At 39.2% G+C, this 12765-nt stretch overlaps 1 protein-coding gene across 2 annotated transcripts in view; it reads right to left on the reverse strand.

The window, feature by feature from the left end:
• ttc28 (tetratricopeptide repeat domain 28) overlaps positions 1-12765 on the reverse strand; it is a 163298-nt gene that overhangs the window by 22354 nt on the left and 128179 nt on the right. For both annotated transcript variants that reach the window (XM_044333458.1, XM_044333459.1), the window contains 10 exons: positions 11123-11319; positions 10883-11036; positions 10609-10780; positions 9379-9547; positions 9116-9276; positions 7997-8485; positions 6150-6342; positions 5924-6004; positions 5590-5842; positions 2376-2485 (listed from right to left, as the gene is read on the reverse strand). In XM_044333458.1, the coding sequence (XP_044189393.1) occupies positions 2376-2485; positions 5590-5842; positions 5924-6004; positions 6150-6342; positions 7997-8485; positions 9116-9276; positions 9379-9547; positions 10609-10780; positions 10883-11036; positions 11123-11319 (1979 nt within the window). The remainder of the gene's footprint in view (positions 1-2375; positions 2486-5589; positions 5843-5923; positions 6005-6149; positions 6343-7996; positions 8486-9115; positions 9277-9378; positions 9548-10608; positions 10781-10882; positions 11037-11122; positions 11320-12765) is intronic.

Below are 12765 nucleotides of genomic sequence, written 5' to 3' on the forward strand. Positions count from 1 at the left end.
CTGTTTATGACTTTATTACTAATGACATATTTCATACTCGTCGTTGATCTCTGTATAACTCTGGATGGATTTCCTTACAGAGAAGAAGAATGAATCATCTCATGATTTGCATCTATAAATCTCTACTGTCAGAGCTTTCACACTACCACACATATATTTTAACATTTAAATCCAGTAACTACTTAACTTCAGATATCTCATATGTAAACACTGAGTTTTTCACTCCTTTTGGAAGTTTTAAAGCTTTATTATCTGATGTTTTTATGACTCTTGTGACTGTATTAATTATTTGTTGATAGAAAAATCTCAATATCAATGAGACCACCTGATTAAATAAAGATAAAATAAATAAAGAAAGAAATCATTTCAGAATCAATTAAAATATTCCATTTCCTGGTTGTTGCCTCTTTACTTGCAGCTAGTAGTATCTGTAATAAATATCTGTCATGTTTTATTGAGCCAAACCACATTATTTTAAAACATAATGATCTGATCTCTGTTGCCAGACATGATGTCAAACCTGCAGTTACAACACCGACCACTGGGTGGCAGTAAAAACACACAACAGTCTGTAGACTCAGGACGGCTGCAGGGGAAGTGATTTCCTTCTTTTTTACTCTCCATCAAACTGAGCTGTTGCTCTTAAACTCAAACAAAGACGGTGTCATCACATCTGATTGGTATCATGTTGCCTTTGAAAGCACTGACTTTGAGCCTCTGCTTTGAATTAGCAACGTCCTCTTCTTCTACTATACTTTACTGCATGAGAACACAAGTTAAATTTCCAGTTTTTACTTTAAAAAACATGTAGAAATGTCTTTAGAAAATAATAAAGTAAAATACTGAATAATGTAAGGTTTTATTAAAAAAGAAAAGAAGAAAACTTGTTGATTTGATTGATTGATACTCACTCATTTAGTCCATCAGTTAAACATTCGATCTAGAGCTGAAGCGATTAATTGATTTGTCAATCGATAGACAGACAATTTTTTAATCAAAAAAATCCAGCCATTTGTTGATTCTGTGAGGATTTGCTGCTTTTCTTTGTCTTGTTTTCTTGTTTTATTTGATATTATATAAATTGAATATTTTTTATTTGTTGGTCAGGAAAACAAAAAGGGGTTTTAGGACGCTGCGATGAGCCTTTTTCACTATTTTCTGATATTTTATGGACTAAATTATTAATTTTTGAGATTAATCGTTAGTTTCAGCTCCAATTCAATCCATTACATCAACTACATCTCAAAGCTGTAACTCCTAGCAACCCCCTGCTGATGCCTTTAAAGTCCCCCTCCAGTCAAAATCTTGTTTTTTACAAATGTACAAATGTACAAGCATGATTTGTGACATCACAGCTATTTTGGAGGCCAATCGTGGTCCAGTATACAACTTACACAAGTGTGATGAGAAAATTTGAAGCCTCCAGAGCACAAACACTGAGAACTTTAAAGTGAAGGAGGAGACATCTGGTGTCCAGCAGGAAAACTTTTAAAATGAAATATATTTGAGCATTCAGAGATTCTGGATTTTGTAATGAAGGAGAAGGAGAAAATGTAATTTTAAGGACTCTAACATGTGTAATTGATTTCTTTTTGGTGGAAAAACCATATCAGACACTAATTATTATTTAAAGCAGAGTTTTTTAAAGGTGATCATGCTTTTTTTTGATGTTCTGTTATTTTCATATTGTTATAGGAAAGAGGAAAAGAAGCTAAACCTGACAACTATAGTTTGTTTATGTACCCTCCACAGGCGAAGGAATCTCCCTGAAGCTGACCAATCAGAACAGAGTGGGCTCGTCAGGAGGGCGGGGCCTTAAAGAGACAGGAGCTAAAACGGCCTGTTTCAGTCAGAGGCTGAACTGAGGGGCTGCATAAGGAGCCAGTATAAGAATAATATGGAGTTATTAACTGTAAATCATGCAAAGATATTACAGTAGAGCCCCAGCATATAAATATAGACCTGGAAATATGTATTTTATGTCCCCTTTAAAACAAGTCTGGAGGGAATCTTTAAACACTGATGGCTAAAAAAGCTGCTCAAAACAAGACAAGGCAGATTGTTAATTTATGCCGTCTTCAGAAACAATCACTGATCATCCTCTCTTTCTTTAGAGACGCTGCACTCTCAACATGAAACATGCAGGGATTGTTTTTTTCGTAAGGTTGACTACAACAAGCGGGATGCCAAGAAGGAGAGCACGATGTGGCAGCTGGTGCCGTATTAAAAATGGAACAAACATCTAAAACATCCCTACATACCTGCAGCAATAAGCCCCTCATCCTGTCTTCACACTAGACTTGTACAGTACGTTCTGAAGAAAGTACGAGTTACGATAATGCAGCACACACACACACACACACACACACACACACCTGGTGTTGAGCCTCTTCCAGGTTTCCACCGGCCCACAGAGACAAGCCCAGGCGATGTCGTATCTTCGCTTCATCTTCTCTCCGACCTAACTGTTCTGCCAGACGCAGACCTGAAAAGAAGAAGAAGAGAGAGAGAGAGAGACAAGAGAGCAGAGAAGATTAGACACAAGTTCCTAGAGGCTGATCTAAAAAAAATCAGCTCTTTGACGCTCCTGACAACTGTTGCTGCATTGAAGTGAACTTGAACTCAGCCCAGGGCGCCCACATTTGCCATTCTTTTCCTCTCATTGTTCCCTTTTTTTGTCTTTCTTTGCCTTCTTCTTAAAATTCAAAGTCGTCATATCACAGTTGTCATATTCTCTCTGCTTCTCGGCTCGTCTCAGATGTATTTCATCTCCCCCCTGCTGCGCGGGAGCAGACAGTCATGGCAGGTTGTATTTAGTTCTCATTAGGCTCTCAGATTGAACAGAATCTCATCTGATTCATGTTTCTGCCTTTTTCCTCACTGTCTGGCTCTGTGATGTTTCCGCGGTTTCGGTTGGGGAGGTTAATTGGAGGCAAACGTGCGAATCGTCTCTCCAGCGCCGTCCTCACCTCAACTCTAGAGTCGAAAAATTCCTCGTTGCTTGTTGGGTTAATGATCAATTAAAATCCGGAGCATCTGTGAGTTTAAGTGACAAACCATGACTGTGTCTTACAGGCCCGATGGAGCCTGAAGGAGATCATAAATGAACCCAACCACTCAATTCAAATATCCATTACAATTAGGCTGAATTTTAATTTGTCTCAGCTTTAGTTTGCTTTGTTCATACATTAGAAACAGGATTATCTTCAACAAGGATGCAGTTTTTAGTCTGACTGTGTTTCAGAGTCGTCTAGTTAGAGAAAAAAAGTGAAATCAAACAGGATTATTTTCAACAAGGATGCAGTTTTTAGTCTGTATGTGTTTCAAAGAGTCGTCTAGTTAGAGAAGAAGCGAAATCAAACAGGATTATTGACAACAATCTGCCTGAAGGAAACCGCACTCCGGGGTAAACGCGCGAGCACTGATCTTCTATTAGCCTGTGTCAGACTCATGAATACCTTTCATGCTTCTGGAGGGCTTTTCAGAAATACAACTCACAGTGTTCTCGGGCCTAAACAACTCTGACTTTAAATAAGATAACCACACGTACATCAAAGTCTGCGCTGAGAGCAAGAGCCTCCCTAATTGGAAGTTAGTATGACTGCAGGGGAAGGTAAAAAACTGTGACTGACGTTTTCACTCGCTTTTCATCACAGATACAGAGAGTCTGTTGATACCTGTCAAAACCAGACAGCGTCGGAACAAAGTGGAACGTTGAAACGCAAAAAAAATTACATCAGACACCTGTTGCATAATGATTTTTTGTTGTGATTGCAGTCCTCGGTGTCCTGCAGTCTGCTGCGTAACTGTTTGTTGTTAAACGGTGCGTTCAGGCCTGTAAGAGCCACTTATTGGCACATATTAGTATTCGGTGAATTGTTTGTGATGTTGTAATCATGTGTTATTTATGTTCTAACATGTGCAACAGTTTATTTATAGCTTATGCACAGTTTGAAGAATATTATAGGTGAGCTGCGCTAAGGTCATATATACACTTTCTATTATTCTAACAGTCAGGTGTCCATATGAACACTGACACAGGTTTTCTTTGCTGTAATCATTCCTCCTGTTCATACTGACCATAATAATAATAATAATAACAATAATAATAATAATAATAATAATAATAATAATAATAAGCTTTATTTATAGAGCACCTTTCATGACATAAAATGCAGCTCAGAGTGCTTTACAAAAGACATATAAAACATATATACGCATACATATACATATGTATGCATATATATATACATACATAAACATACACACATACATATTAAACGGAATAAATATCAGTTAGTAAAGGAGTAAAAGACAAATTCTAGAGAAGGGATAAAATCATAGAGATAAAACAAAATCAATTAAAGGCATAGAAGGAGGTTTTGAATAGACCGTTAGAAGATCTCCTCCAAATGCATCAGGATGTAAGTATTGGGGGCCAAAATCCACAGTCCTCGCTTTAAGCAAAAAAAGTATTCAAATGTTTATCTGAAGATAATATGAGGCTTCATCCATCTAATTTAGTCAAATAAAGTGGATATCTTCCACAGTTACAGTCTCTTTTTAGTAAAAGAAAATTCTCTTTTTGTGTCTCAACATTGCAATTTGGCACTAAAAAGACAATAACTTTGAAAGGTATTGACTTGATTTTACTGATTTGGACGACTGAAGCCTAAAATTATCTTCTTCACTTTTTATTTTCGCACAGAAGGAGAACTGTGGATTTTGTCCACTATCACTTTGTGAATTGCGTCCGTGCAGTAAAGTTGATGGAATCGTGTAGTTTAGAGCCCGATCGATATATCGGTCATCTGATATTATCAGCCAATATCGGCTTATCACAGATGTATCTGTATCGGCGATGTTTTATGTATATTTGAACCTTTTCCTTAATTCAAGTTTAACATATATGTACATATGCATTTTTTGTTCTATGTGTTTTTATTTATAATAATTAATTCCAAAGTTTACTGTTTCAGTGCACTGTTGTCACTGTTTGACAATAAACTTTATTGTTAAACTGTAAAATATCAAGCCTGCATAACATATCTTCATCACCACATTTGAGGGATCATTGCAAAAGAAAATGTGTGTTTATGTATAATGCAGTTACACACTAAGTATACCGAGAACAAATCCTACCTCCATATTTCTGTGGTCATTTCAGTGAATTGATTAAGGGATTAGAGCTGAATGACAGAAAAGTAATCAGCAATAAATGAAATGTATTGGGCGTTACTGACTATTGTCTACACGCTTAATTGAGAGAGTAATAATCAGTGACTAAAATAATAGTTTTTATGTTTTTAGAATGAAGTTATTTCCTGTTTTCAACATTACGAGCTTGTTTCCTTGAGATAAAAAAAAGAAAACTAATATAGTCATATTATTCAATGATCTCAACATAATAAGATGGCAAACTAAATCATTGTGTTTTCAGCTTATGCACAGATTTTAATGTGATTATATTATAGCATTTTTTGTCATTTTCAGATGTCCTAAATTTGAGATAATCCCAGTATGAACTGGTGCAGTTTCAGATCCCTTGAGTTTTTTCCATTGTACACTTTCTAACAGCTAATTTCTTACCTTCTTGTAGATACATCACAGCCTGTGCATAGTTTTGCAGTGCATGGTGAATCCTCCCCAGGCTCCCGTAGGCCAGAGTTTTAGCTATCAGGTCATTGGTCTGCGCTGCCACGCTCAGGTGCTGCTCCTGGAACACCACAGCCCTCTCAAAGTTCCCTAAAGCTTCGTAGGTCAGTCCCAGGTTCCCATAAGCTCGGCCCTGACTCCTCACACATCCCGTCTGCTCCGCTATATCCAAAGCCCTTTGATGCCACTATAGCGGGAGAACTTGATTACTTAATTGATGGATGAATGTGAAATACTGAGTCATACTGCTTTGTGATTCTGTACAAACCTGTAGCGCTGTCTCATTGTCTGCCATCAGCTGATAAACACCTCCGAGTGTATCGCTTGCCTCTGCTTCCAGGGATTTATCCTGCCAGTTAAAGCAGGATTTACTACATTTTTTCTGTGCATAATGTACTTTTTTTTCATAAAGGGAGATTAATTTGTCATATTCAGCAGGGAAAGAAGAGAAATCATCAGCTGAAACAACCTTTTTTTTGCAGATAAATCCTTACCCCTGCTGTGCGTGCAATGTTAAGCTGGTGCTCCAGGCAAGAGAGGGCCTGCTCGTAGTTGCCCAACTGGCTGTGTAAGGTGCCCAGCTCCCCGTAAGCTTGAGCCTTACCCCCTCCTTCCCCGCCAAGCTCATGGGCTACCACCAGCCGCTTCTCGAAACACACCAGTGACTGCTGGAGACTACCCATAGACCTGCAGAGAGGGGACGGAAAACACACAGCTTGGTTTCTCTCTCCATGCCACCTGTAGATTTTTTTAAATAATACTGGTTCTTCCAATATCAAAGCCCTTGTTTTTTTAAGAGGGACCCATATGGGCAATTTAAGAAAGCAAACAAGACGACAAATTGGTTCATGAGAAAAAGGGATATTTTGATTTTGTGCTGACAAAAAAAGAAAAAAAAAACAGTATCAGTATCCTCAGAGAGAAAGTGTAAAAGAAGAAACATCTACAAAGGCTGCGTTCACTGGGATAAATAAGTGACTCTCCTCTCCTCATTACCATCTAATTTACACTCCAGAGAGCACAAACAGACTACAACAGATGGATAAAGGAAACCCATCATTAAGCTTCATTGTTTCTGTCAGTGAACATTACTTGTATAGTTACATATGAAAAAAAAGGCTCAAAAAATAGAAGGGAACTGCCCCTGATCCCATTGTTGCTGCTGCTTGTTACTATTATTACTGTTATTGAATTATAATTATTTTGGTTATCATTATGTCTCTAATTTAAAATGAGTAAAGTGTATGCTTTAGGCAAGAAAAGCTCATTTGAGATTCTTGCATGAACGCTGCATTGGTATCCCTAAAGGTGACATTCAAACTAATGGAAAAGCACATAACATAAATATATACATGACATAAATATTAACACAAATGTAAACAAAAGTCTAGAGCACTGAACCCGAATGGCTGCAAGGTATAAAGTTACAGCAAAAAGAGATTCTTGATAGACTAAACAAAACAAAACAAAGCAAAAAATCCACATTACAATTTTGCTCACATTTAAGCAATTTTAATAGAAATCTAACTTATGTCTTTCCCCATGTTTGCTGTATTCCAGACTGCAGCGAGGTATATAATCGATTTCACATGTCCGACAAGTTTCGAATAAAGCTGATGCAAATCATCCCCTACAGCTTGTTACTGCACCACCACACAGAACGGGTGCAGACACAAAAGAATTGCAAAGGAGAATTGAAAATACAAAGGAAACTGAATTATTCTTTTCAAGTGCTAAAGCAATAATTTGACATTCTGGGTGATACATTTATTTGCTTTCTTGCTGAGAGTTAGACGAGAAGATTGACACCATTTCTGTGACTCTACTGTGAATATAAAGCTACAGTTGGGAGACAGTTAGCTTAGCTTAGCAAAAAGACTGCAAACGAGGGTAATCTGCTAGCTTGGCTCTGTCAAAAATTTAAAATCCACCTATCAACACTTATAAAGCTCACTAGTTAACACATTATATCTTGTGTATTTAATTTGTACAAAAACTTGACTGTAAAAACAACAAGTTGTGTTTTTTTGGGAAGTTATGTGCAGGACTATTTCTTGGCTGGGTGCAGTTACTTCCTGGAGTCCTGTCGTCACTGTGAGGTTGCAAGGCAACCACTGTTGTTGTTTTTACACTTTGGTTTTTGAACAGAAACAAGATGTTAAGTGTTACTCAGTGTGCTTTAGAGGTGTTGTTTCCCCACTATTTTTTATGCTAAGCAAAGCTAACCGTCTCCTGGCTGTAGCTTCCTATTTACTGTACAGACGTGAGTGGTGTTGATCTTCTCTGCAAGAAAGCAATTCCCAAAATGTCAAACTATCCATTTAAACTTCATTTTGCCCACCTGTGTGCATTGCCGAGTCCTCTGTAGGCTTTCTCCTGATCCTGGACGTGATTGAGACTCTGAGCCACCGTCAGGTACTTCTCATAGTACTGAATAGCCTCCTCATAGTCTCCCAGAGCATCATAGCAGTCTGCCAGGTTCCCATACGCCCTTCCTCTGTCCAACATGCTCTCAGTTCCACTCAGCTGCTGCAGCATGGCCAGCTGCTGCTCAAAATAACCAATAGCTTCCTCAAACACCCCCATGTTCATTTTGGTGATGCCCATGTTCCCGTGAACCTGGGCCTCCAGACGGGCATCCCTGAGCCCCTGCGCCAGGCCGAGCTGGGTCTCATAGCACTGGAAGGTTGTGGCATAGTCTCCCAGGGCCATATGCACTGCTGCCAGGTGGCCAAGGGCACGGCACTCCCCCTGCTGATCACCTAGATCCTTGCGGACGGTCAGTTCCTGGCTATGGAAGGACAATGCTGTATCCAGCTGGCGGAGCAGCCTAAAGTGGGAATAAAGAGTGAGAATGGGAGATAAACTTGAATCCGCCCAACAAATTGACAATTCTGTCTGATATCAGGCAAGTTAGCTAGTTTAATCCAGTGGTTCCCAACCTAGGGGTCAGGCCCCTCCAAAGGGTCAGCAGATAAATCTGAGGGGTTGTGAGATGATTCGTGAGATGGACTTTTTCTCTAAACATTGATTTTTGCTGATTTGAACATTTATTGAAATGAAAGCATGTGAGAAGTTTAGAGGGAAAAATCACTATTTGGTGGAGCTGTTAACAACTCATAGACATCTGAAATGTGACCCTGACTACACACTGCTTTTTGTAAGATGTCAAAAGCCAAAAAAGGTTGGAAACCACTGGTTTCATCTTTAACAATGTGTTGTATTTTAAAAGCTTGTTTCATTATCTATTGTGTCAAATCTTCATCTGAAAAGTAACTAGTAACTGAAAATGTCAAATAAAAGTAGTAGAGTAGAAGTATAAAGTAGCATCAAATGGAAATACTCCAGTACAAGTACCTAAAATTTGTACTTAAGTACAGTACTTGAGTAAATGTACTTAATGTCTTTCCATCACTGGAATCAAAGTCACACAGTTGAACGTCTTTCTTGATGTTATTACCTGTGAACTGATCCAAGTGCTGAGTATGCGTCCGCCTCCATCTTCTGATCGTTGACTTTCTGAGCCAAGGCTAACTGCTGCTGGTAAAACCTTACAGCTCCTGGAAGATCGCCCCGACACACACAAACATCCCCGAGGTTCCCAAAGGCCCTGAAAACCGCCTGCTGACAAATATAACCACACAGACGATGATTAACAACCACTTCCTGTGTAAAAAATATATTTTTACCATTTATAGAGTGAATGCAACATTAGTGGTTGACCTGTGTGTTATCCAAGGCTTGTGTTAGAGAGAGCAGGTATCTCTGGCACTCCTCCGCTTTGTTGTACTCCCCAAGTGCTTTGTAAGCCAGACCGAGGTTACAGTAGGCTTTTGCCTGGGCTAATTTGTCTTGGAGGTCCTTAGCCAAGGCCAGGTCCTGCTCATAATACCTAGGAAATTAAAAGAAATACAAAGAAAGCATACATTTACACTTTATACCAATGTGACATAAAAGCTCAAGAAGTAAGAAAGTATAGTGTCTTTCATTATCAAAACATGCAGCACATAAGAACACATTTGTGTATATGCAGTACAGTAAATACTTTACACATTATGCCTTTAACCCCTTGGCATACAGTTTTAACATTTTAAGCAGCTTCAAGGTTGACAGAATCATATAAAGTGTAAGTTCTGTATGAGCTTGTTCCAGCTCTTCATTGAAATAATATGAAGTTGAGACTGAGGGAAACAGTAAAAACCCAAGACTCCATGTTTTTTATGGCTGCACCGTTCCATCAAATGGAAATATTCTTGATCATTTTATACACGTTGACCCCAAAGTCAGCCTGACATATTTAGTATTTTTGGAAACTTTGTGATCTCCACTTGAATTTAAGGGCATTTTCAGACTTGCACTATTAAATCATATATAAATAAACTCTGCTTGATTTTTCCCCTTGGTACGATTCGTTTGGGCAAATCTAAACAGCAATCACACTTGTATGTGGACCAAAACAACTGTACCAAGACCCTTTGAAGAGGTGGTCTAGGACCAGTCCCATATTTACTCTGGAGCGGTTCGTTTGTGGTGGGAACATGATTTGACCTCAATCTGTCCCAACTACAAGGCATACTCTGCAAGTTTGAGCTTAACGGTTTCTGTAGCCAGGTGTTCAGACTGGACTAGCGCAATGAGGAACGCTGCATTTGACCAGAAAACCTTCTTCGGGACCTTAGACGCCTTCCTGTGTTTATGTTCTTGCTCCCACCCCAGACACATCTGACCAATGACTGGAGTGAATGTTCTCACGTGGCTTGTGGTGATGCAGTTTGGTTCTTTTGTAAGTTTACACTCTAAATGCCCCAAAATAAAGTTCTTTGGGTTTGAACAATGTTGGGCTGCACAGCATGAGTTTATAATAACTGACTCACCAACAGGTCATTGAGGTTTAAGTGCTTTTAACAAGAAAAACAAACATGTATGTGTGTTGAGATTAATTTTGTCTCTGACCTGACAGCATCTCGGTACTGTCCAAGGCAGTAGTGAGCATAGCCGAGGTTGTGGCAAACCTTTCCTTCTCCCTCCATGTCCTGTAAGCCTGGTGCCAGAGCCAAGTACTGTTGGTAGTACGGCAAGGCCTGAGCATATTCACCTCTCCAGCTGTGGAAGTTGCCCAAGTTTGCTGGAAAAGGAAATAAAGAAATGGAAGAGGACATTACATTTTTCAATCAATCAAAACTCCTGCATCTCTTTCCTAAACCCATTTCTCTCTTTTCTAGCTTGCCTAGCGCTCTCGCTTCGCTTTGAGTGTCTTGGAGCTCTCGTGCGATGGTCAGGTGGTGAAGATAGTGCTGGAGAGCTCGGTCATGAGCGCCCAGCGCCTGGTAGGCCACGGCTAGGTTACCATGTGTGGAGGCCTGGGATGGACGATCGTTCACCTGAAACACAAAGATACCGTATTTCATAATTCTGTTCATCCCACACGAGTGTCGAAATGTTGCTTGTGAAGAGCACCGAGATTCACCTCTAATGAGATCTGTAGTTCTTGTCGGTGGTACCGGACAGCTTGGTCATAGATGCCGAGTGCGTGGTAGGCATTTCCCATGTTACCATATGCCCTCCCCTGGGCAGCGTAATCACCCAGCTCCTGGGCGAAGGACAGGTGGGCTTTGTGGAGCTTCAGTGCTTTGTCGTACTCCCCCTTCATCTGGTGTATGATGCCTGAAATAGATGTAAGAAGAGAGAAGAGACACCGCGTTTGGTAAAAGTAACAAAGAAGAAATTAAGATGTTGGCAGGCAACATTTGAGCTGATTGAGGTGCAGAGAAATTTTTCAATGTTTGAAAGAAGACCACGCAAAGTCTTGAGTCATTTTAGCAAAGCACAATCAATCTTAAGTCATTTGAGACAAGTCCACCAAGATTTAAGATCATCAGCAGAGCAGTTTTAGTCTTTTTGGGTAAGTCCAAGTCAAGTCTAGACATGTCTAGACTAGTAGAGCAGTTTCAAAGTCTTTCAAAACAACTCCAATCAAGTCTGAAGTTATTTGAGACAAGTCCAAATCAAGTTTGATGTTGTTTGAGACAAGTTCAAATCAAGTCTTAAGTCCATCAGTAGAGCACTTTCGAGAAAAGTCTAAATCAGGTCTCAAGTCATTGAAGTCCAAGTCAAGTTTCAAGTGATTTCAGATGAGTCAAATCAAGTCTCAATCATTTGAGACATCTCTTAAGTCTTTTGAGACAAGTCCAAGTCAAGTCCAGAGTCTATAGACAGAGCTGTTTTAATTTTGGGGTAAGACAAAGTGAAGTCTTCAGTAGTTTGAGACAAGGCCAAGTCTAATCATAAGTCTTTTTTCTTACAAGTCATGATGCAAATATTTCACATTTGAATGCTGACCATTAAAATGACACAGCATTTGAACATTTTTCTTTCAAATCTGTGTTAAAATTATTTTAACATAGCTAAGACTGACCTCTTTCAAAGCACAGGCCTAATAGAAAATATGTAAGGTATTTAGCTATGCCATTTCACTCTTGTTAAATGTTTTAATGCTGTTTTACTAGGTTAAAACTTAAGATGTGAATGCATTCAAATCTCAAGTCAAGTAAAATCGGAAGTTAGTCTGATAGCAGCCAAGTTAAATCAAATCTCAAGTACCTATTTCTGTGACTGCACCGAATCTCTAGTCTACATCTCTGGTGATTGCTTTACCCAACATTGATTTGATTTGTAGTGTACATCAGACAGCTTTTCCTGCACATGGAGGGAGAGTTATGAACACTGTAAATTCCCCAAATGATGCACAGAGATATAAAAACCCAACATACAAAGGAAGGTAACTTGCATATGTACACATACTTTTCAGAGCCATGAAAAACTTCAGTGCAGAGCAGTAAATAATTAAACAGATACAGTGGAAAATCAAACAAATCTAATAATATCTGCTGCTATGGATCTTCAAGTTTTCAGAACTACATATGCAGAGATCCAGAGGAGAGTCACACAGACTTCCTCTGTCTGTCTGTCCAGGGAAAAGGAGCCGGATAACTTGGTTCCCAATGGCCTTCCCAACTTTCTGAGTGACGATGTGTCTTCCAAACTCATCAACAACCTAGTTTACAGAGCCAAAGTTGGAGGAGAGAAGACAAGTTAAAGGAAAAAAAGTTG

The sequence above is a fragment of the Thunnus albacares genome, chromosome 18 (assembly GCF_914725855.1).
Source record: "Thunnus albacares chromosome 18, fThuAlb1.1, whole genome shotgun sequence".
Taxonomy (NCBI): domain Eukaryota; kingdom Metazoa; phylum Chordata; class Actinopteri; order Scombriformes; family Scombridae; genus Thunnus; species Thunnus albacares.